The 27,955-nt window shown below is 36.2% G+C and overlaps 1 protein-coding gene across 6 annotated transcripts in view; it reads right to left on the bottom strand.

Moving 5' to 3' along the window:
* LOC129762354 (uncharacterized) overlaps positions 1-26,691 on the bottom strand; it is a 47,260-nt gene extending 20,569 nt beyond the window's left edge. Inside the window, exons 1-3 of one of the 6 annotated variants that reach the window (XM_055760564.1) lie at positions 26,621-26,691; positions 25,548-25,792; positions 4,840-4,935 (exon numbers count right to left, since the gene is read on the bottom strand). In XM_055760564.1, the coding sequence (XP_055616539.1) occupies positions 4,840-4,935; positions 25,548-25,700 (249 nt within the window). In that variant the 5' untranslated portion in view covers positions 25,701-25,792; positions 26,621-26,691. The other 5 variants (XM_055760563.1, XM_055760562.1, XM_055760560.1 and 2 more) reach the window with 5 other exon arrangements.
* Between the last annotated feature and the right edge of the window lie 1,264 nt (positions 26,692-27,955).

The following is a 27,955-nucleotide window of genomic DNA, read 5'->3' as shown; positions in this document are numbered from 1 at the left end:
AATGGGAGTAACTATAATATGAAAAAAAAAGAAAGGAAGAAAACCAATTGGAAGAAAACGAATAGAACCGAGAACGGGAGTAAAACATGTGGAGAAAAAGAATGGAAGAAAAATTATTAGAATGGAAAAGAAAAAGAACAAAAACAATAAAAAGAAAAAAATGGAAAGAAAATATATTCAAAGCATAAAACACACAGGAGTAAAAAATGGGATCAATGAAAAATACTGTGACGAGAAAAAACATAGAGAAACACGAATAGAAAGAAAAACAAAATTAAAAAAATATATGCGTAAGAAGAATAATTAAAAGGAGAAAAATGATAATAAAAACAATACGAGTAAAGTGAATAGAAGTAAAAAAGAAAAAAGAAGAACAGGAATAGAAAAAAGAGGAAAAAATAGACAGAAACAAATAGGACGAAAATTATTAAAAGGAAAAAAATAAGGATAAGCGAAGAAGAAAAAACGAATAGTAGGTCTTCTCCTGTTCTAGAATAGGAAGAAAGGGAGTAGGAAGAAGAATGGGAGCAAAAAGAAAAGAAAGTGCTCCAAATTCACGAGTCGGGTCTCTCCTTAACCCTCTACAGCCCAAGCCCGCCTTTAGCAGGCTTCGCGGATTGTCTATTCAAATTTTTCAGGCATTATTTTCAATGTTCACTCCCATTAGAACGTCTTTAGAATATTTTCATCTATCATACACATACACACATTGTTTTTATGCTGGCAGCTTTCTACTAGATGTATTTTATGTTGTAAGTCGGAAATTCGAGATCAAAGTGGAGTAGGTGTTTTTAGATAAATAAAAAAGTAGAGGGTAGCGGTAGAGGGTTAAAATGCGTGAAGGTGAGTAATAGAATAAAATTAAATCATTAAACAATCATATAACTCTTGGACATTTTGTCTTCCGAATGAAGTGATTCTCATACCACTCTGTTCAGCCGGCAAAGAGTTATGAACGTTCAAAACCTTGCTCTCTAAGCATCACAGTTTCGTTTTCGGAACTTCAAACTTACACCGCGGTACAGAAATGAAAGACATAGTCCTACGTTAAAATGAAAAAAATAGTATGTTTAGGAAATTATTCATATTATTTAATCTCTCTTGAGTGATCTTCGGAGAAAATAAATACATTGGCAAGGAATATTTTTACCAAAATTTATACGAATAAAGTGATTATTATTTTGCGACTTTGAATTTAGTATCGATGGAAAAACTGAATGATATGTATTATTATAGCATGAGAATTAAAAGTAAAATCGATCAATAAGGTAATGGCGGTTTGGATGAGCACAACAAAATGAACAGAGGAACCATCATCAAAAAAGAAATATGTTTTGTCAAAATACAATAGGGACCGCTTCAAACTCGTTAAACTCGAGGGAGAAGAAGCAACCCGGGAGTAGACGGCAGTTACGGACTGTTACCATTACCTGGTATCAGAGCTGAATCAATTGATAAAACACAGCAGACTCTATGGCGTGATGCGGAACAGACAGGACGGAGAGGGGCACAAGCGATTACGGAAACATAGGATACTTAAAATAAATTAGAAATGTTCACTAGGGAATTAAACAGAAAATGGAATAGAAAAAATTGATAAAAATAATAGAAAGAAAAAGAATAAGATAATCGAAAGAAAAAGAAGAACCAACCAAACATAGATGTTCACCTTATAAAATGAACATCCCAGAGGTAAGTTTTCATGATTCGAATGCTATATGTGAATATGAAGAAAAATAATATGAAGAAAAAAATAGAAGCAAAAATAATAGGAAAGAAAGAAGAAGTATGGACAAAAAACTAGGAAGAAAAAGAATAGACAGAAAACTAATAAAAAAAAAATGTTGAAAGAAAAAAAATAGATAGAAAAAAAAGAAAGAAAACGAAAAGAAAAATACTGAATAAGATAGAATAAATTGATAGGAAGAAAATGAATAAAAAGAAAAAGAATAAGAAAGAATAGGAATAGGAAAAAGAATAAGAAGAACAAAGATGAGAAGACGGAAAAGAATAGGTGGCACAATCATGATAAAAAAAATCAGAAGAAAAAAATAGAAAGAAAATAATAGGAATGTATATGGAATGGAAAAAAGAGAAAGAACAGGGCGCAAAAGAATAGAGTGATAAAAAATAGGAAGTAAAACAATATGAAGGAGCACCCAAAAGAACAAAGAGTAGGGAATTTCTAGTCGTGATCTTAATTCCAGATTTTGGAGGAATAATTCATTTAATGACGAAGAAAATCGAGTGAAAACAGTAGCTGATAGTAGAAAATTCACAAATATATTCGATCGATTGGGTGTTTCAGAATGACACTACCGGATGATAACTACATTCATGCCAATTTAGTTAAAAAAGAACGACTACACATACAAATCACGAGAGAAATATCATAAACGAATGTGAAATCAAAACGAAATCCATCTCAAGACAAACTAGAAAGAGATGCCAATTGCAGTCCAGCGGGAACTTTATTTGATTTTAAAAATGGCAGCAACAATGTTCACGACAAATTCTTGCGTTTCACAAGTTCTCTTTTGCAGCACACATTATAGCTGGTTATAGCGAAAAAAGTAAGAGAGATCCAAAAGTCCCGCTACTACAGCATGAAGCGTACTCAACATAGAAATATCTTGACGCTAATGACGCTCTAGTCATACCCACTGTTGCACTGGTCAAAAGCGTCTGATACTTTCTGGAGATTTCTTTTATATCGGAACTTATAAGTACTCGTCAAATGCGTAGATGATGCAACTTACAAATAATGAATGAATGTTATTTTGATCCGTTAAAAATTTAATAATCGAAAAATATACTAGTTCTGTTTGAATCTCAGAAAAAGTATGTTGCTATGGGCTCTCTCTTACTCTTAGTGCGAGGGAGCACTTAGTGAAGATGCAACGGTAACCTTTTGTGAGAATAATGGTTACATTACCGCTGCAAACCAAATCACACTCACACTCACTCAAAATATTGTCCATTGAGGATCTGTGCTTTTCTCGATTGTCCAGAAGAATCCTCTTTGTGACAATCGCAAAACGTAAAAGCATACAATTCGAAAATCAGGAAAGTACGAAGAGAATTTTAGAAGAACTGTTCTTTTTATCAATTGCACACTTGTTCTTCGATGGTTCAGAATTAAAACTCGGAAAATGTAATTTAAAAAGAAACATTATGTTTCAGAATGAATATGCAAGAAATGCAGTTGCGAGGAGCTTTCAAAGAAAAAATCGCAGACTGTGGCGTTCAAATTTATGAATAAGGTTGAGGAAACGTGTGTGTGCAGAAAGGGACTAGTAGAATTGGAAGAAGTAGGTTGAAGCGTTGTACCTATTTTTATCAAATTGAAGCTATTCTGTTTGTGATATTGCAAAAAAAAATGTTTTAATCCACATGGACCCGTCTAAATGTACAATAGTACAAGCCAAGCTCACGTACTTGCTAAGGAAAAAACGGGTTCCCACCAAAAATAGATGTCCACTTTATGAAATGAACATCTCTGAGGTAAGTTTTCATGATTCGAATGCTATATGTGAATAATAATATTGATAAAACTTTATTTTTAGTATATGAAATAAGTGAATGAGTAATGAGTAATGAACAGATGAGATAGTATATCATCAGCGAAAAAAATTAAGATAGTTGAATATAAACTATCAAACATGTAATGTGGTGTTAAGAAATAAAAAATGAAAAAAAACTAATTAGACAAACATGTAAAATGATATTGTTTTTTTTTTTTTTTTATCTGTATTATAGTGACTTTCAACTCATTTGGCTGGTTCGTCACTTTTACTTCCATTTTTGGAAGAATGTCGGGAGTGAGAATTGAACTCGTGACCTTTAGCGTGAGAGGCATGGATGTTACCACTACGCCAGATCGCCTCCACATGATATTGTTCTCAATGAAATCTCACTTTAAAATAGCGTACAAAAAGACTAAAATATGAAACGAAAGAGCAAAAAATTCACGACGAAAAAATGAATGTTTCTACTAAAATGTTTAATGATTCAAAGATATCGTTTAAAGTGATTAAATGAACGCATTCGTGATGTATTGCATCGAAGAACGATATTATTGATGAAAATGGATAGAGACATATGATACAAATTTGTTGAATGATAAGAAATTTGGAACAAAAATCATCTAAGGAGTAGCAAGTTTAAGAAAAAATTAGGTAACTTAGAAGAAACAGAATAAATGGAACAATGGATAATCGAGTATACCGTCAAGAACAAGCACTGTTTTGGTAAAGAAATTTCAACCAATAAACATAAACTGAACTTGAATGATTCAGGAAACAGGTCATCAAAACATTGAAGTAATACAAAATTTGATTCAAATTTGGATTGTCGAATTTCAAAGGCAGATCGAAACGATTACTAACTTGTTCAAATCAGGTTACACATTGGTGTGATCCGCCGAAACTACCCATAACTGGTATTCTGTTGATATTACTAAACTCTCGCGCAATCATATTGTTTCGGGCTAGGTCAGAGCCTAGTCCAAACACTTTTGTTTTTCGTCTATCTGTCTGTGTTTTTTTTTTTTGTTTTGCATCATCCGAAACCATCCTCCACCAATCAACACCACAAACAAACAGATTCACCAACATATTAATTAGCATAGTAAGTGATGTGTTAGTTCATCAAACGGATAGAGTCGATGGGTCGTGGCAGCTGTCATGTTGAATTGGTACTTTTAGTCGGTGTTAGCAATGGTTCCCCGTTACCCATATCCAAGTCCGCTAATTCTGTCGGTTGTTTCAATTCTTGCTCAGGGCCAGTTATCTCTCTTTTTTTGTTATGTTTTTGGTTTTCTTTTCTTTGAATACTCACTCCGAACACAAATCCGAGGATGGCGTTTTTCGCTTCGAACTTGTGATCAGCCGGAATTTTTCGCTTGTCACGGTCGAGGTCATTGATTGAGGCGTCCTACAAAAAGAGATAAGAGAGAATGCATAGAGATAAAGAGAGATAGCGATAAATGGAATTTTTGAAAGGGGGTGGTGAGTTTTTGCTAGCGATTAATGGGAAAATTTGAAATTATTACCTACTCGTTAGTAAACTTTCGCGCGTTTGTGTGCATTCCCTTGTGCGGATTCACTTGCCATATCGAAGTTAATAAATCAGTTAGTTGCTAAAATGCCCACTTTTGTGGTTGTTGTTGTTGTTCGTCTGACAGGCTCGTCGGTTGCCAAGATAGGATTGCAATCAATGATACACCAATCCTCCATCCAAAGGCGCGCTTTATGGCCCCGTTTATTGTGGTCTTCGGCAGAGCCGTTGCAACGCTGCGTCGATTACGCGTCTTCACGCCTGTTTCGAGGTATCTTACGCCAGCGATTGCATAAATTCGCATAAAGCACGCAGCTTTATGGTAAATTATCGAATACCATCGGGGAAAAATTTATCGACTGTATGATATCGCAGTTGTTTTGCGGATAACAATTCCCGGTATTGTTGATCTGCCGAACCGTCAAATCCAAATAATTGCGACCCAATCGTAAGATTTCCCACAATTATGCATCGTCTTCGGCTTTCCAATCTGTTTGTCAGGCGAATGCCACTCGCAAAACGGAGCCAACGCAAGTCGACAAATCTTCTTGTCTTTATTTATTTACGTACTTCGTGATGAAAAGGAAAGGCTCAGCGCATCCATCACGAGATGCTCGGTCTCATCTCAGCACAGATTATGAAAGAGGTGACTTTGATGTGTCGTTTGCGTCGTCAACTTGATTTCAAGTTACAGACCACTTAGTCAATTAGCCGAAGCGTTTCAGCTGGGGTCTAACCAAGCATCATAATACGCTCAAAGTGAGTTGATGGCGATCGTAAAAATTGACACAGAAAAAGAGGAACTAGCGTGAGTCTTTGAAGAGACAAGGTTATTTGGAACAGTTTCCGAGTGGTATGTAGTTCTGGGACTAAGATGAAGGATCCAGGATCTTCAATCAACGTGCACGTGATGATGGTACTATTCATGCACCAGAAGTAACAGCACGCAACCGTGTTAGTCATGTATTTGATCTTTGTGTGTTGCAATCACCATCGTAAAGCATAAATATTAAACATGGGCTAAATCAACGGTTAGTTTCGTAGAGGATGTGACTTCATGCAAACTGTCGTAAGCTAAAAGCGAATTATCATTTCGTCATGTCATCACGTGGTATTCACCTAACAATGTTTCATCATTGTAGTACTAGGTGAACAACTATGCTTCTGTCGCATTCCTCTACATAGCTTGAGATCATGTACGTCCTACATTAAATAGGATAGAAGTGAGAATTTGAATCCTGTTTACCCGAATAAAATTCACCGGAGTTGAAAGATAGCGGTGCACATATAATTAAATAAATGTATGTCTACCTATAAAAAATGTTTTGGTTTTTTTTATCTTAGAAAATTGCATGAACTTTCCGAACAAACATATGATTCATTGAAATTGCGTCGAGCAAGTATATTTTTGACAACATTATTTTTCAATATTTAATAATAGTTTTTTTTTGCATTATATAATGTTTCGACTTTTTATAAAAAAAAGTAACTTTTGCACCATTTTGCGTAGGCTTTTTTTGAAAATCTGACCGTTTTCTACGGCAATGGGGCAGTAGTTTGGTTACTTATTTATTTTTCACGAATAGGTAAAGGCTATCAATTTCACATTGTCAACCATATTGTAAAGTATGTTTGATTGCTTCATCTAGGCACAAAAAGGGGGTGAAACTTTCATAATATAAATTATTTACGGAAATATATTATAGTTCCAAGAACTAATCAGAGAAAATGTTTCAATAATGTTAACAAGGGAGAGATATCCTACGTACAAACTGCAAGATAAATACAATGTAATCGAGAAGTTGTATATCTCAAGTTGGAAAAATAACATTAAGAGAAATTACCATCGAAATATTTTCACAGAAGCGAAAGAGGCGTTATTTGCGGAACATCTCTATACCTTGTGCGAGTAATAAGGAACCGATGATCTTCGAGAAGTTGTTTGGAGCAGGAGCGATTTGTTTTTCAACTCTTGTACAAAAAAACCTGCACGAGTGTGGTGATACGGCTGCACCACGAACGCCAAGAACTGAGCACACGTTAGGCCTAACTGACCAATAATAAATACTATATGGCCAGCTGAAATAAATCTCTCGAGAGAAATCATCATGCTTCCCGTATTTTCAATAACGATGAGAAAAATCTCTCGGATGATCTGAGTGAAAAAAGTAAGTCATCTTCAAGCTAAAAGTGTGAAAATTGTCCCCATCGAGTGCAGACAATCAATCAAAGAATTAATCAATATATGAACAATATTTTCGTTTCTTAATGAATACAGCTCATATTATTCATATCATATACACACATATACACACTCTTCTCTATTAAGTATACAGCCATTCCATGCCAAATCGATACAAGGGTTCTCAGATTTTCGTAAAGAGTGGTAATGTTATTCTTCATCGCAAAATATGTGACACGTGTTTTTTTTTACTTTTTCACTAGGGTGCCCATTTCCATATTAGGATGGTTCAAAAATAAATTGTTCCCACCTTTTTTTTTTCTTTCCAAAAATGACTTTAAAAAAAAACAAAACTTTTGAACTACTGTTGAACTACTGGAACAATATAAATAATCGACACATCAAATTGAAGCTAATGAGCTAGTAATTTTTGAAAAATATATTACACTTGCCAACAAATTGGATTTTCTATGTTCATATTTTCTGTCCATTTAGCTATCGCAACCAAAATATTCAAACTTTGAAAAATCATGACTCAAAAATAGAAAAAAATTCACCTATTTCTCGAGTGTGTTATCTAAACAAAACTTCAACCTTCAAGAATAAATATAAAAAATATATAGTGACCGTGGTCCTGAAACCATAGAGACTACAAAAAAAACAAATACTATTCATAATTATGAAAACAAAATCCAATTCCAAAAAAAAAAACAAGTGAAATCTTTTTTTATATGTCGATCATCTGAATCGGTAGTATTTCAAAAGTTAAGAATCCTTCAATACGGAAAAAAGGGGAAAATTGATTTTTTGAACCATCGGTTACGTTTGAAAAAACATAACTTCAAAACGAAAAAAAACACCTCTTTGATTTTTGGATATGTTATGTAAAAAATCCTCAGCTTTCAAGAAAAAAATATTTAAAAAATATAGTGCTCTTGGCCCCGAGTCCATGTAAACTATAAAAAACAAATACAATCAATAATTATGAAAACGAAATTCAATTGTTTTGCAAGCGTAATATTTTTTCAAAAAAGAATAGTTCATTGCCTTTAATTCGATATGTCGATCATTTGAATCGGTTCAGTAGTTCGATAGTTATAAATTTTTGGAAAAAAGGGAAAAATGATATTTCGGACCACAAAATTACCACTTTTCACGAAAATATTTGAACCACTACATCGGTTTGACATGGAATGGCTGTATGTGTAGAAATATTCGGAATCCACCAATTTCACACGCTCGTTATATTTCGCTAAATACAATCACGAATTGTTTGAGAAATGTGTTTTGTGCATCACTAGCTGACCGCCTCCTCTCCCCCTAGAAAAGGGGGCAGACGTATCTAGCCACCATAGAATCATTTATTGCACCCTAAAACCTCAACATGCCAAATTTCGTTTCATTTGCTTGAATAATTCTCGCGTAATGCAGAAATTTGTGTTTCGTTTGTATGGCAGCCCCCCCAACGAGAGGGGGAAGAGTGCCTATCCACCATAGAAACATTTATTGCATCCTAAAACCTTCTTCTTCTTCTTGAATGGCGTTAACGTTCTCTGTGGAACTTTTGCCGTCTCAACGAATGCATTAACTAGCGTCATTTATTAATACTTAGTTGAGATTTCTTAAGCCAAATAACACGCCTTCAATGTATTCCGAGGGGCAAGCTCTAGAATACGCGTGACCACAGTGCAAATCGAAGGAAATTTCTCTGACGAAAAATCCTCCGGCCAGAACGGGAATCTAACCCGAACACCCGGCATGATAATGTGAGACGCTAACCACTCGGCCACGGGTGCACTGACATCCTAAAACCTCCATATGCTTAATTTGGTTTCATTTGTATGATTAAATTTGTATGAGTAATGCTGAAATTTGTGTTTCATTTGTATGGCAGTCCCCCCTAAGAGAGGGGGAGGAGTATCTATTTATCATAGAAACGTTTCTTGCCCCCTAAAACCTCAACATGCCAAATTTCGTTTCATTTGCTTGAATAATTCTCGAGTAATGCAAAAATTTGTGTTTTATTTGTATGGCAGACCCCCTCCCCCTTGGAGAGGGGGGAGGGGTCTCGAACTATCATAAGAACCTTCCCCGACCCCAAAAACCCCTACATACCAATTTTCATGTCGAACGGTTCAGTAGTTTCTGAAGGAAAAACGGCAACAATGCGAGCAAAGACACGATAAAGTTATTTTGCAGCATGACAATGCTGGGCCGCATGTCGCTAAACCGGTCAAAACATACTTGGAAACGTTGAAATGGGAGGTTCTATCCCACCCACCGTATTCTCCAGATATTGCTCCGTCCGATTACTACCTTTTTCGATCGATACAACATGGCCTGGTTGGCCAGGCCAATTTTGATGAAGTCAAACATTGGATCGATTCGTGGTTAGCCGACAAACGATGAACTTTCGATATTACTTTCTGTAATGGTGCGAAATGAGGAAAACATGTCATGTTTTTTATGAATTATGATAACGTTAATTACTATTAACTACACTGCGAACGAAATTCGATGATCGATTTTTTTATAATTTTTTTGTGCTTTTCTGTGTTTACCTATCCATGTCGTCAATAACTAGCAACTAATGTACAAACTATAATAACAACATTCAAGATTCATAAAATGATTCAAAAAACGAGGCTACGAGCAAGCTACGAAAAACTCAAGCATTAGGGCCACCAACAAATTGTACTAAAGAGTTAATCATTATATTTCATTCCTTCCTACGATAACATCGAAAATGTTTAATACAGACATCGAAATTCTCGCTCGGCTGCGCGATAAGTAGGGTAGGGCGGGGCTAGTTGGTCATAGGGGTAAGTTGGTCAGTGACGATATCTCAGAATCTGAGCGTCCAAAAAAAAAGCGATCTATGGATGAAAAAAGCGAATTGCTGTTGCAATAAAATTAGCAAATCGAAAAAACTTTTTATTAATTAGGTTAAAAAATATGAACATGATGCCGGATTTTCCAAAAATCATTCAGGATTTGCGCATTATAAAATTTGTTCTGAAAATGGTAAATAATCATGAAAAAAATCGATTCCATGGTAAAACAAAAGTTTATTGTATGTATTAGTTTCAAATGTTATACGAAATCGCTTTTGAAATTATTTTCATTGAATTTTCATGAATATTCTCCTTCATATATAGAGGGGCTAGTTGGTTACACAAATTGTCCGTTTGAGAGCAACGCATATAACATTTTTCAGGTATGCCGCGTTTCATTACGCTATGAACAAATAAACAAATATTGCGCGTTTCATTACGCTATAAACAAATATAGAAAGCATATGTTTTACTGCTAATCCCAGTGCATTTGAAACAATACAACCTGATACCAACCACCGCTCGAACCACTTACAATATAATTATGAAATTTATATGTTTTGCTGTTAAATTTTCATTAAAAATAATAAACGCTCACATAGAATTTCAGAACTCACAATAATGCATCAAGTAATGTAGCATACCTGGAGGTTATTTCTATATACTTTGGGGCGAACGGTACAGATGTCATCAAAACAAATGCAAGCAAGAAACCGGTTGTGTGCCGCAGGGATGCCAGGTGATTTTTTTCAAAAGTCATGACATGGTACATGGTATACATGGTAGACATGGTATAATATCGGAGGAAAGTCCTTCAAACAAAAACGAAACTGTGATAACTCTATTTGTTTATTTCTGCTTTGAAGTATTGGTTGTAACTCAAACCATATCCATGAAACTAATTGTAGAAAAGGTATGTAACCGGAAAACCTTTGATTTGTGAAGTGATCGTTTGAAAGATCTAGGTTAATCTATTGTATAGTATAGGCCCAAAATAATAGAAATGCAATTCGAATTTTCGAGCGCAAATGAACTGATGTCTTCTAGAGACAACATGCATTCAGACTGCTTCGTTCGTTGAGACTAAAGCCCTACTTTTTTTTGAAGACATTTTCGGCCAATAGTTAGAATTTCATGGAAATAATATCTTTTTAAAAATCCACGTACGCTATCATACTGAAATGTCTTCAAATATTTCATAATGTGTTCACGAAATCAAATGTCTTCAAACCTGGCATCTCTGGTGCGTCACAAAGTGGAAGAAAGACGAAATCGCTAGAAAAGATTGCTTGACTAACTTCCAACAACGATGATAATTTGAAATTTTCATTAATTTGTTGTTTTACTTGACATGATATTTGTTAACTGTATTTGTTTTTATTTAATTAATTAATTTATATTGAAGGAAACTTAATCTATTGTATGGAAAAACGCTGCTCAAAAAGAACATGGCTATTATTGACCAAGTTACCCCGTGTGTGGGGTTAGTTGGTCAATTTATTCTGAAATATAAAGACGTTAAATAAAGGTAAAATGATTCTCTGGTTATTTTTCATTGAAAGGGTAAAAGGTAAGCTTCATTGTGGTACATAACATTCTAACGCAAAACTTCATACTACAAAGTTATAGCCAAATTTATTCAAAAATGACCAACTAGCCCCGCCCTACCCTATTCAGTCAATCAATCTAGTTTTCGATGAACCGTGTATTGTTGAAATTTTCCTCTCTTCCCTTTCACCGAAAATTCTTTTTCAGAGAGAAAGAGATGAGGAAAATCTCTATCTCTGAAATTCAACGAGAATGCTTTTTCGTCTCTCATTTCGTACTGAAAATATGGAGCGAAAAATCAAAGCTAACTTTACCAACGTTAGCCTGTTTGGACAGCGTCCAAACGATCTGCACTTGGACAGCGTCTGAATTGTACAACTATTAATCCATCCCTCGTTCACTTCACGATGAAACCCAATGTTGCCGCATGTTTTCATGCAATGTTTTCAGCTGTACTGAAGACGTGAAAAGCCATTATTGGCATCAAGGAGTCCCTAAAAACGAAACCATTTTTCGGCAATCATAACTCAACGAAAAATAAAAATCGGCATTGAATTTCTCGCGAGAATCGAAGTGAGCATATAACATTCTCTCGTCCCCTATATTCTTAGTTATTTTTCCCCTGGGGTGAAAACGGATGTTTTTCCTCTCAGATCGGCGAACATTTCGATCTCTGGTTTAATATTCGAATTAAATCCAGCTGTTTCGTAGTCCTACAATAACAATGCGACCATGTATTGGATACAACCGTTCTATTTTTTTTTTTTTTTTTTTTTTACAGGCTCAGTTACATAGGTTTAAAGGAGCCGAACTCTTAGCTATACTTTTATTAGTATATATCAACATGTTTCCTTAAATCTAGGGTTAATAAAGTAGGAAACCGATTACTCGCGGTCGACTCGAGATTAGAAGGGTGACATAGTTTCTTTTGGAAAAGGAGGGGATATAAGGATATTGTACAATGTTCACACTCGCATTCACACTCACGCTCATCATACTCAATTCTTAAATCTATTATTATATCTATTATGTATATACATTTCAGCTTATTCTATAGTTAGTCAGAAGGGAAACAGTCGCTCGCGAAGGAAAAAAAAGGAGAGGATAAGGGTGTACGGACAATCACACACGAAGATCGATAGTTTTAAGGAAAACATATATTAGGAACATGTAATCGAGGTCTAACCGAGCCAACACATCTCTCACCGGTACATTGGGCTGTCTACCTCGGGTCCGAAGGGAGTTTTCTAAATTCGATCTGGCAACAAGATACACCTCGCACGACCAAACAACGTGCTCGATGTCGTGGTAACCTTGGCCACAAACACAGAGATTGCTGCTGGCAAGATTGAAACGAAAGAGAAGCGCATCTAACGAACAGTGATTGGACATGAGTCGGGAGAAGGTGCGAATAAAGTCCCGACTCAAGTACAGACTTTTGAACCACGGTTTGAGGCTAACCTTAGGGGAAATTGAGTGAAACCACCGGCCCAATTCATCTTCATTCCATTTGCGTTGCCAATTAGCGATGGTATTTTTACGGACCAAAGAATAAAATTCATTGAAGGCGATTTGACGCTGATAAATGTCGCCCTCAATCGCACCTACCTTTGCTAATGAGTCAGCCCTCTCATTACCCGGAATTGAGCAATGTGAAGGGACCCAGACAAAGGTAATGACATAACAGCGTCTGGATAAAGCACTCAAAATTTTTCGTATTCTCTCAAGGAAGTACGGCGAGTGCTTTTCCGGCCTCACTGAACGGATAGCTTCGACAGAGCTAAGACTATCCGTTACAATGTAATAGTGTTCAACAGGTCGTGAGGCGACGCTGTCCAGCGCCCAATGAATTGCTGCCAATTCAGCAATATACACTGAGCAAGGATTCTGAAGACTGTGTGAGGTGCTAAAAAATTCGTTGAACACTCCAAATCCTGTGGACTCGTTTATAGTGGACCCATCAGTAAAGTACATATTATCACAATTGATACCCCCATACTTTTCATCGAAGATCGTTGGAGCGATCCTCGATCGTTGGTAATCTGAATATCCATGGATATCTTGCTTCATGGACAGATCAAAATGCACAGAGGAATTGATGTAGTCAGGGAAACAAACACGGTTGGGAATATACGAAGAAGGATCAACCTGCATGGAGATGAATTCATGATATGAACTCATGAATCCGGAGTGAAAATTTAGCTCGATCAGCTGCTCAAAATTTCCGATCACCAATGGGTTCATAACCTTACACCGGATGAAAAACCAAAGAGATAATAAATTGAAGCGATCTTTTAGTGGGAGTATGCCTGCCAAAACCTCGAGACTCATGGTATGCGTTGAGGGCATACATCCCAACGCGATACGGAGACAAAGATACTGAATTCGCTCGAGTTTAATGAAGTGTGTTTTGGCAGCTGATTGAAAACAGAAACTGCCATACTCCATCACTGAGAGAATAGTTGTTCTCTCAGTGTTGTTATAAGATCTTCGGGATGGGCTCCCCACCAGGTGCCGGTAATTGTACGGAGAAAGTTTATTCTTTGTTGGCATTTTTTACTCAGATACCTAATATGGGCCCCCCAAGTACATTTGGAGTCGAACCAGACCCCAAGATACTTGAATGACATAGCATGAGTGATCGGTTTACCCAAAAGTTGAAGCTTTGGTTTTGCTGGTCTATGCTTCCTAGAAAAAACCACCATCTCTGTTTTCTCCGTGGAGAATTCGATCCCTAGCCCAATGGCCCAGGTTGAAAAATTGTTCAAAGTATCTTGTAAGGGTCCTTGCAAGTCGGATTCGTTAGATCCTACGACAGACACCACTCCATCATCTGCAAGTTGTCTTAGGCTGCAATTTTGTGTAAGGCAATTGTCGATGTCGCTTACATAGAAGTTGTACAAAAGGGGGCTTAAACATGAGCCCTGGGGGAGGCCCATGTAAGAGAACCGACTTACTGCCGAATCTCCGTGAGGAAAGTTCAAATGTTTCTCACAAAGCAAGTTATATAACATATTATTCAATAGAGGCGGCAGACCCCGAGAGTGTAATTTGTCTGACAAAACCTCTATTGAAACAGAATCAAAGGCCCCCTCAACAACCGTTCTAGTTTGTATACATTCTTCGGCATTTGATGCGTTATATTTCGGTGTTCATTTGTAATAATGTTATGCAACTTTCTCTTGATAAAATGAGATATAAAGAGAGTATAATATCCACAAATCAACGAAATCTTGAATAGTGTCTAGACCAAATTTTACTCTATAGCACATATGCAATATAAATAGCAAGAAAAGATTGTAGCTTGGGTTTCTGCGTAACTTCCAATTGTTCTTGTATAATTGTTGGAAACGTATTTAAATAAACGGATTGAAAACGATTATAGAGACTGTATATCCAAAAAAAAAATAACTATACTCTGTCAAGTTCCTATAATTTCAGTATTTTTTTCCCACCTTTCCTCAGATGAGATGAAGCTGATGTGTATGGGTTTCGTATGTGCCTTTGCAACCGCGCAATGTAAACAAATGTATTCTCTTTTTCGCATTCTACATTTGTGGGAGTTAAAAAGTTGGAATAAGTTAAAGAACTCGTCAAATTGGTCCATTCCATCAAATAGTACACACTTACTCAGCAAACTCCGAAGGATGCGGAAACACTATAACGATTCCACGTAAATCGAAGCTCTTCAATGGATATCAAAGGGAAATAAAAAACATTGACGCCAATCAGACAGTATTTGAAGCTAAACGATTCTTGTGAGACATTTGCAAAACAAGTATTTTCAATCTTTCGAACTGAGTGGATTTTAATTGTTTTTTTTTTTTATAAATTTCAATGTGTTGAAAAAAAAACCACACCAAGGACTATTTATGGGCACCATACGGACCTTCTTTGTTATTTTGATTTTCATGCTTAGTGAAGCTTTCAAGAATAGAACGTTTTTTATCACATAATTTCGAAGCAATTTACTTTATTTATGTATTTTGCATCTCGTCAACCACAATGCCTAGGTGATGCCGAGAACGAATCATTACATTTCAAGTTACTAGTGAATGACTAGGAAACGTTAATCCCGACAAACTATTGAGAATAGCACGATTCCAATTAAACGATCAGTTCCACCACCTTTGTTTCGCCCCTTCTGAAATGAATGCTACACACGATCTCATGAACGATCGGCTACACAAAACTACTTTTCAATTCCATGCAAACCGCAGCCACAGCGAAACCAAAACACAAAAAAAGAACAAACGGAGAGATATTTTTTCCATTCATATTCTCATGGTCAGGAAAAGGATACACACAAAGCATGATCATGCTCAAAAAAAAAAAAAAGAACGGCTTGACAATCAGAAAGTCGTCCAAAAACCGATCTTGAAGGACGACCACCGCCAAGGAGAATTAGTTTCTGTGTGTTCTGCGGTGTCTGTTGTCCGGTTGTGGTAGCGTTGGGCGTGTAAGCCCTGTCTGTGTCCCAAAGTCAACGAAATTCGCAATCGAGGCACATCGGAAAAGCCAAACAATCAAAATAACAACAACAAAAAATCGATCGCCGGTCGCCAATTGGTTGCGCGCAAACATGCTCAACAACGGGCTGTAAGGTGGTGTCGAGGATTACGCCGTCGACAACTGTTTTTTAGCCAAAGCCGGAGATGTTTGCACAAAACCCAAAAAGCGATTAGTCGATTGGCTTGCATGCTTATGAATATATGAATATATGGATATGATACGACTTGGTTACTGATCCGGGCTTAAAAGGAGAGGGTAGGCGAAGGTAGTGACTGGTTGCGAATTGGCAGCAATGGGCAATCAGATGCACCCACTCATTGGGTGGCAAGAGAGCGTTGTTGTGCATTAAACATGTGTTTTATTTTGCGTTAGCTGTGTGTTGCTTGAATGTAATACCAACATGGCAGTTATTCGCTCAAAACGGCACACTGTTAGAGCATCGAGGACTGTACCGAGCATAACAGAACAAGTTTCTAGAAGAAAAAAAATCGATTTCGAACAGGTATTGTGGGTGAGTAACATACGGTGTTAATGGATATCTGGTTTTTAGAGTCAAACAAATCGTTAAGGTTTGTGTTAAGGCGATTTTCGAAAAAAAACAGCAATTTAATCTCAAAATGCAATTCAAATGCATTTCGCTTTGAACCGATGAATAGAAATGGATCAATCCGAAACCACGCCAACACCCGCACCGAACAATCGATTAGCATAACATAGCATTTCAATCAGCCCAATTTATTTTTGAGATCAATGCTATGCAAGCACGGGCCAGCACACACGACAAATGATGATTTCTGTCGCTGAATATTAATGCACGCGTGCGATCCTCTATGCTGCAATACATAACCTCAAAATGCAAGGTCAATGATCGCGCGCATGAATAAGAAGAAGCGTACAAAACAAACCAAACAAAATAGAAGACAAAAAACACCAATTCAGGCAACACACGTTTATGACACAAGACAACACGCAACTCATCGATGAATGGTTTCACTGTCACACTAATACTGACACTTGGCACTGGGGCGCTGCGCTCTGTTCCGCAGATAAACGGTTGCAAAACAAAACCCGCCGAGAATAGAAATCTGATCTTGATTCAGCGATGAAATATCCGGGGCTTTATAGCGGAAAATTTGAAGGAAATTAGCCCGTAATGGAGGCATCGTACTTCCACCCTAAATTGTGCGTTCACTATGTGCTTCCCGTATAATTCGAGAAGTGTGAACGAATTTCTCAATTACTGCCTCAACACCGGAGGGTTGTTTCATAGATGTTTCAATGACCTTTTTCGATAAGTTTTCTGCTCGTTGAGATTCAGATCACTGTACGCAGTCTTGTGTAGCGGAAATTTTATGCAAAAGTTGGTGAAAGGAGGTATTTGATGAAAAAGACAATAACTGTCATCACCGAAATAAATTTCAATCGTTCCATTCGAAACTAAGTTGGTATGATTTCGAGGGCGAATAGAGAAGCACCTGTCGAAGCAACAGATCAAATTATTCTAAAATCATATTCTCAAACTGCTCTTCGATTCGTTATTTGGCGCTAAACTACTATCTTTTTTACTTTTAATTGAAATTATTAAACCACTAGCCTCGTTGTTTTTTTATTCAAATTGTGAATAATGTTATACAATTTTACACACAGAATACTGTGAGGATCTGTTTCGATGGAGCATTCGAAGCGTAGAATTACTATAATGCGAAATAGTATAGTTTTTCAGTAAGAACGAGTTAAAGGCTAAGCTAAAATAGAAGAAAAAATCCATAATCCTGAAGTGACTGAGATTGGATCATATGCGTGGAAGGTTATCTTTTAATCAAATATCCAATTCCACTCCTAAGCGATTCTCAATAGGCAAAATAAGGGGAATCAATGATTTTGCAGAAAGGGCCTGGCCGGGTAAGGGAGTAAAAAGTGCCCCCAAACCAAATCACCAGCTGTATGGCAAATATTGTATAGGATATTGAATACGATTTATTTGTTTTTTATTTGTTTATTTGAACCCCTATGTGGTTTAACATAGGATCTATAGTGAAAACGTACTTTTTCGTTTATTTCACGCCATTTCTCAAAATATTTTTTTTCTGATAGAACAATGAATTATCTGTATTGTAATGCTAAAACAAGTTTTGTACCTTCAGTCAATCTCGAAATACAGCTGGTTTTGTGATTCCAGATTCTAAATAAATCAAGTTTCAATCAACAGTACGAAGGGAAACATCATGAGAAAGGCTGGCTTCGTCTTCTGATTGAATTTATTCATTAACTTGACTAAAACAGCAACACAATAATGTATTATAGACTACGTTTGTGAGTACTTCATTATGCTTCGATATAACGTACAATTCGATACAACGTACAATTTTGAAAGTGAAATGTACGTTATATCGAAGTTTACCTGTATCAAGAAAAGTTATCAAAAAAAAATTTAAGTACTAAAAAAATATTGAAATTTTGTATTTTTTTATTAAGATATTCAGTACTACTCCAATTCATATTTAAATGTGTTCCTATGACTGTTCCAGATATGTGTGATTTTTTTCTGTGTTGCGCGGTACAAAATTTTTTTTTTCTATTTCCAAAGGGTCTGGCTGTGAAAGGGAGTAAACAGTCCCCCCAAACCAAATCACCAACTATATGGAAAATATTGTATAGGGTACTAAATAAAACATTTTGGCAGTAGTACCATATATTTGAGTCCTTATAGGTACACCATAGAATCTATGGTGAAAAATGCACCTTTTTGTTTTTTTCATGCCAATCTTAATAGCTTTGAGATAAAAATAAGAAAAAATGCTGAAGCACATCTTACCAAGGTGTATCGATAAATATCTTCAAACAATTTTGTTATCAAAAGATCTAATAATAATAAAAAATTAAATACGCGGTACAAACAAATTTATTTATTTTCTGGTATTTCGTGATTTTGGAAAAAAATATAACTATGAGACCCACTTCAGCTCTAATTTTTATTTATGCGTTCGTATGTGTCTTTTTTTCTACATGTGGCGTAACTTTTCCTGAATTTATAAGAGCATTTTTATTTTCTTTAAATCGATTGTTTTATTGTATTCGTGGTTTCCAATTGTAAGATTGAAATAAAAAAAATTAAAATAATTCGGATTTTTTTCAAGTGTTCTTCTCATTAATCCGAATGATCTTTCCACAAGGACTTTTTTTCTCACAGAGCTCTATCGTACTGCTGGCTCCTATGACCATCTCCTAAACCATCTAAATCCAACGTAAAGAAAATCAGCCCTATTCTGTATTCCGACGGATTTTCATTTCTTTCGGAACCGTTATTTCGTTCGAGTTATAACTTCGTATTCCCTATTTCTGTCTGTCTGTCTGTCTGTCTGATTCTTATGGACTCGGAAACTACTGAACCGATCGACGTAAAAATTTGTATGTAGGGGTTTTCGAAACACAAATTTCTTTATAACTCGAGAAATAATCAAGCAAATGAACCCAAATTCGGCGTTTGGACGTTTTAGGGTGCAATAAATGTTTCTATGGTGGTTAGACACACCTCCCCCTTCTCAAAGGGGGGCTGCCATACAAATGAAACACAAATTTCTGTATAACTGGAGAATTAATCAAGCAAACGAACCCAAATTTAATCAAGCAAACGGAATCAAATTTGGCATGTGGAGATTTTTGGAGGACACGAAATGTTTCTATGGTGGTTTGACACGCTGCCATATAAATGAAACACAATCTTCTGTATAACTCGAGAACTAATCAAGCAAATGGAGCCTAATTTGGAATGTGAGAGTTTTTGGGTACGAGAAATGTTTCTATTATGGTATGACACCCCTCCCTCCACTGGAATGGAGGGGGAGTCGCATAAAAATATTACACATATTTCAACCAAACATGATAATTGAAAATTTTCGAAAAACTCTAAAGAGAAATGGGAAAATTCGGAAAATACAATTCTCATATGTTCTATAATTACATAGTTACAAGCATTGTTGATCCATTCGATGTTTGCGCCAACGAAATTGATTTTTGTTCGAAAGTGGAAATGGATTTTAATGTGATAAAACGCACTCCTATATCTTCTTCTATCTATATAAATAAAAATGAATCGCCAAATGTGTTGATGAGAGCAAAACTCGAAGAAGGAATTATCTGATTTAGGGCTATCTTCATTCTATCAGATTTTCTGTATCAAACATTTATTCGATGTAACGGAGAAACATGTTATTTGCAAGTCATTGAAAAATCTTGAACGATAATTGTGTCTGAAAATATCTGATATTATAATGACGTGTTTTGGTAGAAGTCCTAGGAAATTTATATTAGAAGTAAATTGTAAAGGGTCAATTAAAAGATGAACCAATTAACAGTTCTACGATTGGATCCATGATCGTAACTAAGAAAACGTGAATGTTTGGAGGTATTGATAACAAAAAATATATTTTGGGCGGGTTATTTCTCTAAATATATCGACAAAATTTAGACACATGAAAAACAAAATTTAAATAAATATTAAAGCAGTACTGGGTCTCTAAATTCGAAATAAATTAAAAATGGCCAAAGTCCAAAAAAATTTTTTTTTCAAGCAATCCTCTTAAAAATTTAAGATAAAATTTCGCTACATGTGGAAAAAAAATACACATACGAACGTATTTAAATAAAAATTAGATCAAAAGTGAGTCTCAAAGTAATATTTTTTTTCAAAATTTCGAAATGCCTGAAAATATATATCAAATATCCAGATTCTCTCAGGAGGTGATAGACATCATATTTGATGAAACAAAATCCTCCTACGTATATGTTCGAATTTCAACAATGACAGAGTTATAGAACTTTTTTCTGTTCCGGACTCTGTTGCGTCAAACTGGCTATAAAAAGTACGCTACGGAAGACGATTCTGATGCTTTCATTTAAAAGATGAGAAAATTTAGTATAGGATATAGAGTGGAACAACTAAATTAGTGGATTTTAATAACATTTTGGATGTGAAAATCTTAAAAGTTAATACATTTTAATGTGTTATTATTAATTTTATCCTGAAAATTTATATTAAACTACATTTATATTAAACTACAAACTACATTAGAGTTGTGCAAATGTGTCAACCTTGCGACGCAACAACATTGGACTCCGTGTTTCATTTCCGTGAAGCAAAAATGCAAAATGGATATTCGGGAGGAATAACAAGCTTTTAACCAAATTTTTTTTTATGAAAATTAATTCTACATATAGGGTTGGGGAAAAAGAAATGTGGTATGTGGATCAAAATTTGAGGCCCTATTTAACATACTTAAAATTATCCAATTTAAGGCAAATATGTGCCGTTTTGTTCGCAAATTTGTTGCCATTTAGAAGGCAACTTCATGAAACGAAACGACTGAAATAACGATTTTCCCAGGCTTCTCGGTTTAAAAGTACGTTTTAGGAAAACATATTCCGGTGTACACAACGACAAGCGAGTACAAAAGTACTGAACACCAAAAAATGCAACCGACTTGCATGCATTTACAAAGCGGATTCCCCCAGTCACATTATTTTTGAAGTCCGTGTTAGGGAAACACAGCTCGGTGGCAACAAAAATACCCCCGACTTCCATGTATATTTGCAAAGCGGATTTCCACAGGTACATCGCTTTTGAAGTCTGTGTTGGGGAAACTGTAAATCGTGCCAATCAAAACTTGGCAGTTGGAGCGTTTAGATAACGCTTGACATTTTACAATTATTCAATTGTTCATCTCATGAAAAATAACTTTTTATTAATTGTGATAGACGCGGAGAAATATTTCCTATCAATTGATGCAAACATCTTTCCGATCTGTTAAGAAATGTTCGAGTTATAGGCATTTGATATACGGATAGGGTTAGCACACAAATCGACAGGACAAATGTATGGGAAAAAGGAAGTTGTTCCAGTTTTCACGAATTTAAACCGTTAAGAGATTAACGAATTGTAATGTATAGCATATCAAACAAATGCTAGAGAATTTCCGATTCGATTGGTATGCAAAACATGAGAATTCGTTCAAGGTGAAAATAGTTATTACCGTTAACTTTATCTCATAAAAACGTGACCCGTTCTATGAAATATACTATCAACGTAGTATTCTTATTCAGGCTCTGAATTTTGACTCAGTTATCTTTTATTTTTGATTCCATAAAGTGAAAATTGTGCATTTAAAAGCAGTGTCAAATTTCCTTTTAGCTTTATATCCGTTGATCTAAAATTTATATGTTGTTATTTTCGTTGTTTTCGGAAAACAAGGTTTTTAGGAGGAATAGGTTTTCATTCTAGAATTTTTCTTAAAATATAAGTTTTGTGTGGTTATTAACCCTTTCCCGTACAACATCGAGTCTCACTCGAGGGTACTTGAATAACATAGGGCGCTAGAACACTCAGCAGGCTGGTGGAATCACTTGATGTGTGACGTATTAAATAACACGGAAAGGGGTTAAGAGCATTTTAGAAGCTCAAAGTCGAAAGGGTTTCAGATCGTACTGGATTTAGACAATTACGGGCCTTTCACAATGTTAGGATTTTTTCTCAACTAAGCAATGCTCAATCGCACCGCGTATCTAGAAACGAAAAGTCCTATCTGAATGATCAGTGACCAGGATTGCTAAATGAATGTTGATGGGCTTAGCTTGATACATGGAATCTACAGTTGTTCAACTTGTCCTGATTGAAGTATGTACAAGAATAGAAGCATCAATATGCATATACTTTCAGGGATAACGAGATCAGAATATTTTCTGTGCACTCAAATCATATGCAAATTAATGCATTGGGTATTACCAATCAGCCTTGCCAGTCGCCTTTACGGACTATATTCGAATCGAAGCAAGAAAATGGGTTCATTAGAATTAGAATTCATTCTTTAATCACGTAGGACTAAGAACGAGGTTTGAAAAAAAAATATATATATATATATTATATATATATATAGAAGCCGTGTAACTTAAAAAGTTTTTTTTACTTATTTTATTTTCTAGCTTTTAGTAAATTATCCGTATCATTAGTATACTTCTCTACATTAAAACCATTCAAAAAAATTTTTTTTTTAATTTTTATTTCTCACCTAACTTTCTTCGGATTATTTTGATGATATACTGTATTTTATTAGTCAAATCATTTCATTTGCTACCAATATTGAGGAGATCGCGAAAATACATGCTCGACCATTTTGTGGCGGCGACCTTTTCGAATTTATGTTGTTCATAGTGTAGTGTATTCTCCAAGTCAAGCCAATCAGCCATTTTTTAGCGGCGGTCAAATTGAATTTTTCCAAATCATGGAATACGCAGTTTTATAATGAGAGTAAAATTCAATGTATGTTCCAAATTTCAGATCAATCAGTCAACAGGAACGGGGTCAATTTTCCATAAATGTGGGACAACCCTACAAACACTCAAGCATACATACAAACAGGTCAAGCTGAATGGAACCATTAAAAAGTAATTGTTTATTTGGGAACTGCGGTCATCTTGGATATGGATTTTTCATGATCTACTGTGTTCTAACAGTCAAGCCCTTTCATTTAATATCTGTATTGATGAGGCTGTGAAAAAAATATATATGGCGCCATCTTGTGGTGGCGGTCATTTTGGATTTGCATTTTTCTTAAATAACTGTGTTCTACAAGTCAAGCCCTTTCATTTGATACCCATATTGATGGAGTTCAGAGAAAATATGAAATCCGCCATTTTGTAGTGGCCGCCGTCTTGGATTTGAATTTTTCATGAATAACTGTATTCTACTAGTCAAGTCCTTTCATTTGATATCCATATTGATGGGGCTGTGAAAAAGTATATATGGCGCTATCTTTTGGTGGCGGTCATTTTGGATTTGCTTTTTTCATAAATAACTGTGTTCTGCTAGCCAAGTATTTTCATTTGATACCCATATTAGCTATTCAATATGGTATTATTATACAAATTATACAAAATTTCCGTAAATCAAAAATAAAATACTCCGGATAATCGAATCCCGGATAATCGAGTCCGACCTGTACTGCAAAAACATAATTGTGGAAAAAAATCCATGGGCAGTTTTGAAAATTTGATTAAATTCTGTAAAAAATCGCAACAGTTTTGGTGAAAAAAATTTTAAAAAAATCTTCAAATTTTAGAAAATAGATTTTTTTTTGATGTGCTGCAATTCTGCAAATATTGGAGCAAGCACTTTTGTCAACGGATGATTTTTTTAGGAAGAAGATGTTAGGAAGCTTACGCATACGATCGAATCTCAACCATTTAAATGTTAATTATGTAGGGTTTCCAATTCGCGTTAGAAGTGAGTGTCTAAATTGAGGCCATTGTCCACAAGACCTGATATTATGTGCGCAGCTGTTTTGCGTCAAATTATAAATTGTAGAGCAGTTAAGGATGCTCAATTTGGTTGATGAAAAGAATAAGGTAATTATGAGTTTTTGGGAGGAAAATAATGAAAATCTCTCGGATAGAAATTTTCCTCCTAAGAAATTTTCAATGATCCCATTTTTTGACGTGCATCGACGAACGATCGTGAATTCAAATCTCACGATCCCTAGTTGACCATCTTTGCCGTATTGTTTAAGAATAATTCAACAATAATCAGTGATGGAGATTCCTCCGTCCACACACATTCTGCTATTTGCATCAAGAAACATTGGATTATTAGTGTTACTAATAACACAACAATGGAAAGTTCGTATGAACTATCCCGCTGTATAACCCTCCTGACCGGTGGAACAAAACGAAATTCTCCTACGCTCAACGGTGGCAGGTGTTTTTTACCATATGTATCTGTATGTCATCATTTACACTATTCTGTTCGGCTCTGTTATTGTTGAATATGCTAGCGAGCCTCAAATCAAATAAACGAAAGGAATAATGAATAAGAACAGCTAATAAGCATCGGGATTTCAATGTTGAACTGTCCAACAATTTCTATGCAAAACTCTACATCAACAATGTTTCATAATCATCAGAGCCAATAAGCTGTATCTGCGCATCAGCGCAGCATTCATCACTCAAAATACCGGCGCGGGTGGCATGCTTCAACTGCCAACTCATTACCACCAACTAATTACGATTGAACTTGAATTCGGTGATCATTGGCAAGCGGTAATTGGCATGCACCACGTGTCGGACGGTCGGAGTTCTCTCACCATAAACAACAGTAAGAGGTTCAACATTTTCCCACGCGAACAATTGGTGATGATGGCGGTACTTCCACGAGATTAGCACCATTTATGCACGACGCATATACACCCCCTCACACACATGCTTGACCTTGTTTAGCCGATGATCGTTTGGCATATGATAGCAGCAGCAGCATCACCCCACCCCCACCCCCACACACACACACACAAACGGACTCATCCTTTCACTCACTCAAATTACGTGTATCACTCTGCAGATGGACGGTTGATGGTTTCAAAATCACTAACCTCGGAGACGGCAGCAACTGGATTCACACCCGCTGCTTCGGCACTCAGCTCGTTCTCTCGTTTCACCCGGGTGCTGGGGGCCGCCATGGTGGTCCCAAGGCATAGCGCCGCCACCAACACCACGAGCGTCGTACTCCAACTGATGGGTGTCATTTTATGTTGCTTTTTTCAATTCACTTTTCGGAAGTTTGCTGGGAGGTTCCTATGCAGTTCGCTGATCCTGGAGATTCGTCTGGCACTTGGACCTGTCCGGGGCGGAAGGAAACCGAAAAAACGATCAATATATTAGACAGCGTTGGGGAAATAGTGACTATCGATTTTTTTCAAATAGGTCGGCGGTAATAACCAGAGCGTGAAGGAGCGACAACTGAAAGCAACCACACAAACAATCTTTCGACTACGGCATAAGCGAGGTGTGCCTCAAACAAAACCAAACGCTGTAATGATCACGAACCTTTAGCTGGGGCTGCCTTTTGCCGAGAAGCCAGCAACTGCAAGTCAGCCTCGCAATCACACACTGGCCGCGATCGATTTGGCATTTTTTGCCGTTGTTACCTTCGCCGCTTGCTCTTCATGTTTTCTCGAGCTTCTATCGGAAAGCTCCGCTCACGTTCACGAGAAGAAGAAAAAACGTCCAGGCAGCTTTTCCGACAGCCCCGCAGAAAACGAAAGTGACCGAAAACTCCCACCACCCACTCTCACCACAGGCGGCTGAAAGCTCACTCTCACGAGGGCGCTACCCGCTCTCTCTTTCTCTGTCTTGTTCGGTTAACTTTGAGAGAGAACTTTTAATCCGATCAACCCCCTCTCACTTTCATCTCGAGTTGAATCTGCGAACTGAGCTTTAATTGGCGATCGAGTGGTGAAAAACTTGTGGTGAACATTGTTATTACTTTTTTTTTTCTTTACTTCTTCTTCTAATATTCGGGCGACCCAAGAGATCTCATATGTTTTGAGCAATCACCACAAATTACCTGCGGGTTGCAATCGCGTTTGCTGAGGGAAAACAGGTTTTCTTTCCGATTCTGTGATATGTGTGTATACTGTGCTCTGTATGATAAACAACAACTCACCCTTGCGACTCACCGTTCGGGTTTGGTGGAGGACTACACGGTTTCGGTGTTTAATGGTAGAATGAGTGATTGAATAAAGTTGTCAGCGTATTTCTAGTCGAATCTTGCTCACAACTGGGTCAGGCAGGAAAGGAATCGTCGGCACGAGACAACGCAGAGCCACGCTCGCCTCTAATCGATGCTCGTTTTCGGATTTTCGCGCGATTCGCGATGTTTGTTTGATGCCTTTTTACCCCATAATTGCTCACTAGAATCGCTTAACAAAAACCTGCCCCACAATGGAAGGCTTCCGAAAATTGGTTTGATCGCAAGTGCTTCCTTTGATCAATTCCGATAATGGTACGAATTGGGGAGATTGGGAGAATTAAGTGAGATGATAGGTGTTATGTGTTGATTATCTTCATTGATGAACAAGGCGAGGATTTACCATTGGATTTTTGAGGCTGTTCTCAATACAGCGCGGACTCGATTATATACAGTTTCTAATTTCTTTTCACTATATATAATCGAATCCTGTATATAATCGAATAAAAAATAAAAATTTTTATTCGTTTTTTTTGCATGTATTTTTCTTTTTTTTTTTTTAATATAAAAGAGGAATTTGATTTTTGATTCATCCCCTTAAAGTCAGAAAATACCTTTCTCACATGAAAAAAAATTATTCAGATTCTCTCAGAGGGTGATAGACGATCATATTTGATGGAAAAAATCCTTCTACGCATATGTTCGAATTTCAACAATGACAGAGTTATAGAACTTTTTTTTTTGTTTCGGACTTTGTTGCCTCGAACTGGCTCTACATTACAAAGTACGATACGGAAGACGATTCTGTTGCTTTCATTTGAAAGCTGTGAAAATTTGATACAGGATATAGTAGTGGAATATCTAAATTAATGGATTTTAATAACATTTTGGAAGTGAAAAACTTAAAAATTAGTAATTGTTAACGTATTATTATTAATGCCATCCTGATTTTTTTTATTAAACTGGATTGTTTCTATCAATCAAATTGAAGCTCTCTAACCGTTCTACAATTTGTTCTTTGACACACAACTTCTATCTATCTTAATTTGGCTGCAATATCGATATAATTATTTCTTGGTGAAAATTCAAGCAAAATCTTCAAAAATCACGATTTTTACCCCACTGTATATGAATTAGTCACTTAAATTACACCTTAACGTTGAAAGGTTACATTTCTTCTTGAAATAAGTCATATTTGAAACATAAAAAAAATATTTTTTTTTTCAAACTGTAGATAATCGTGTCCAAAATTGTATATAATCGAATCACATATAATCGAGTCTGTATATAATCGAGTCCGACCTGTAATCA

This window comes from Toxorhynchites rutilus, chromosome 1 (assembly GCF_029784135.1).
Source record: "Toxorhynchites rutilus septentrionalis strain SRP chromosome 1, ASM2978413v1, whole genome shotgun sequence".
NCBI classification, from domain to species: domain Eukaryota; kingdom Metazoa; phylum Arthropoda; class Insecta; order Diptera; family Culicidae; genus Toxorhynchites; species Toxorhynchites rutilus.
The sequence above is the reverse complement of the archived record's forward strand: the minus strand, read 5'-3'. Positions and strand labels throughout refer to the sequence as shown.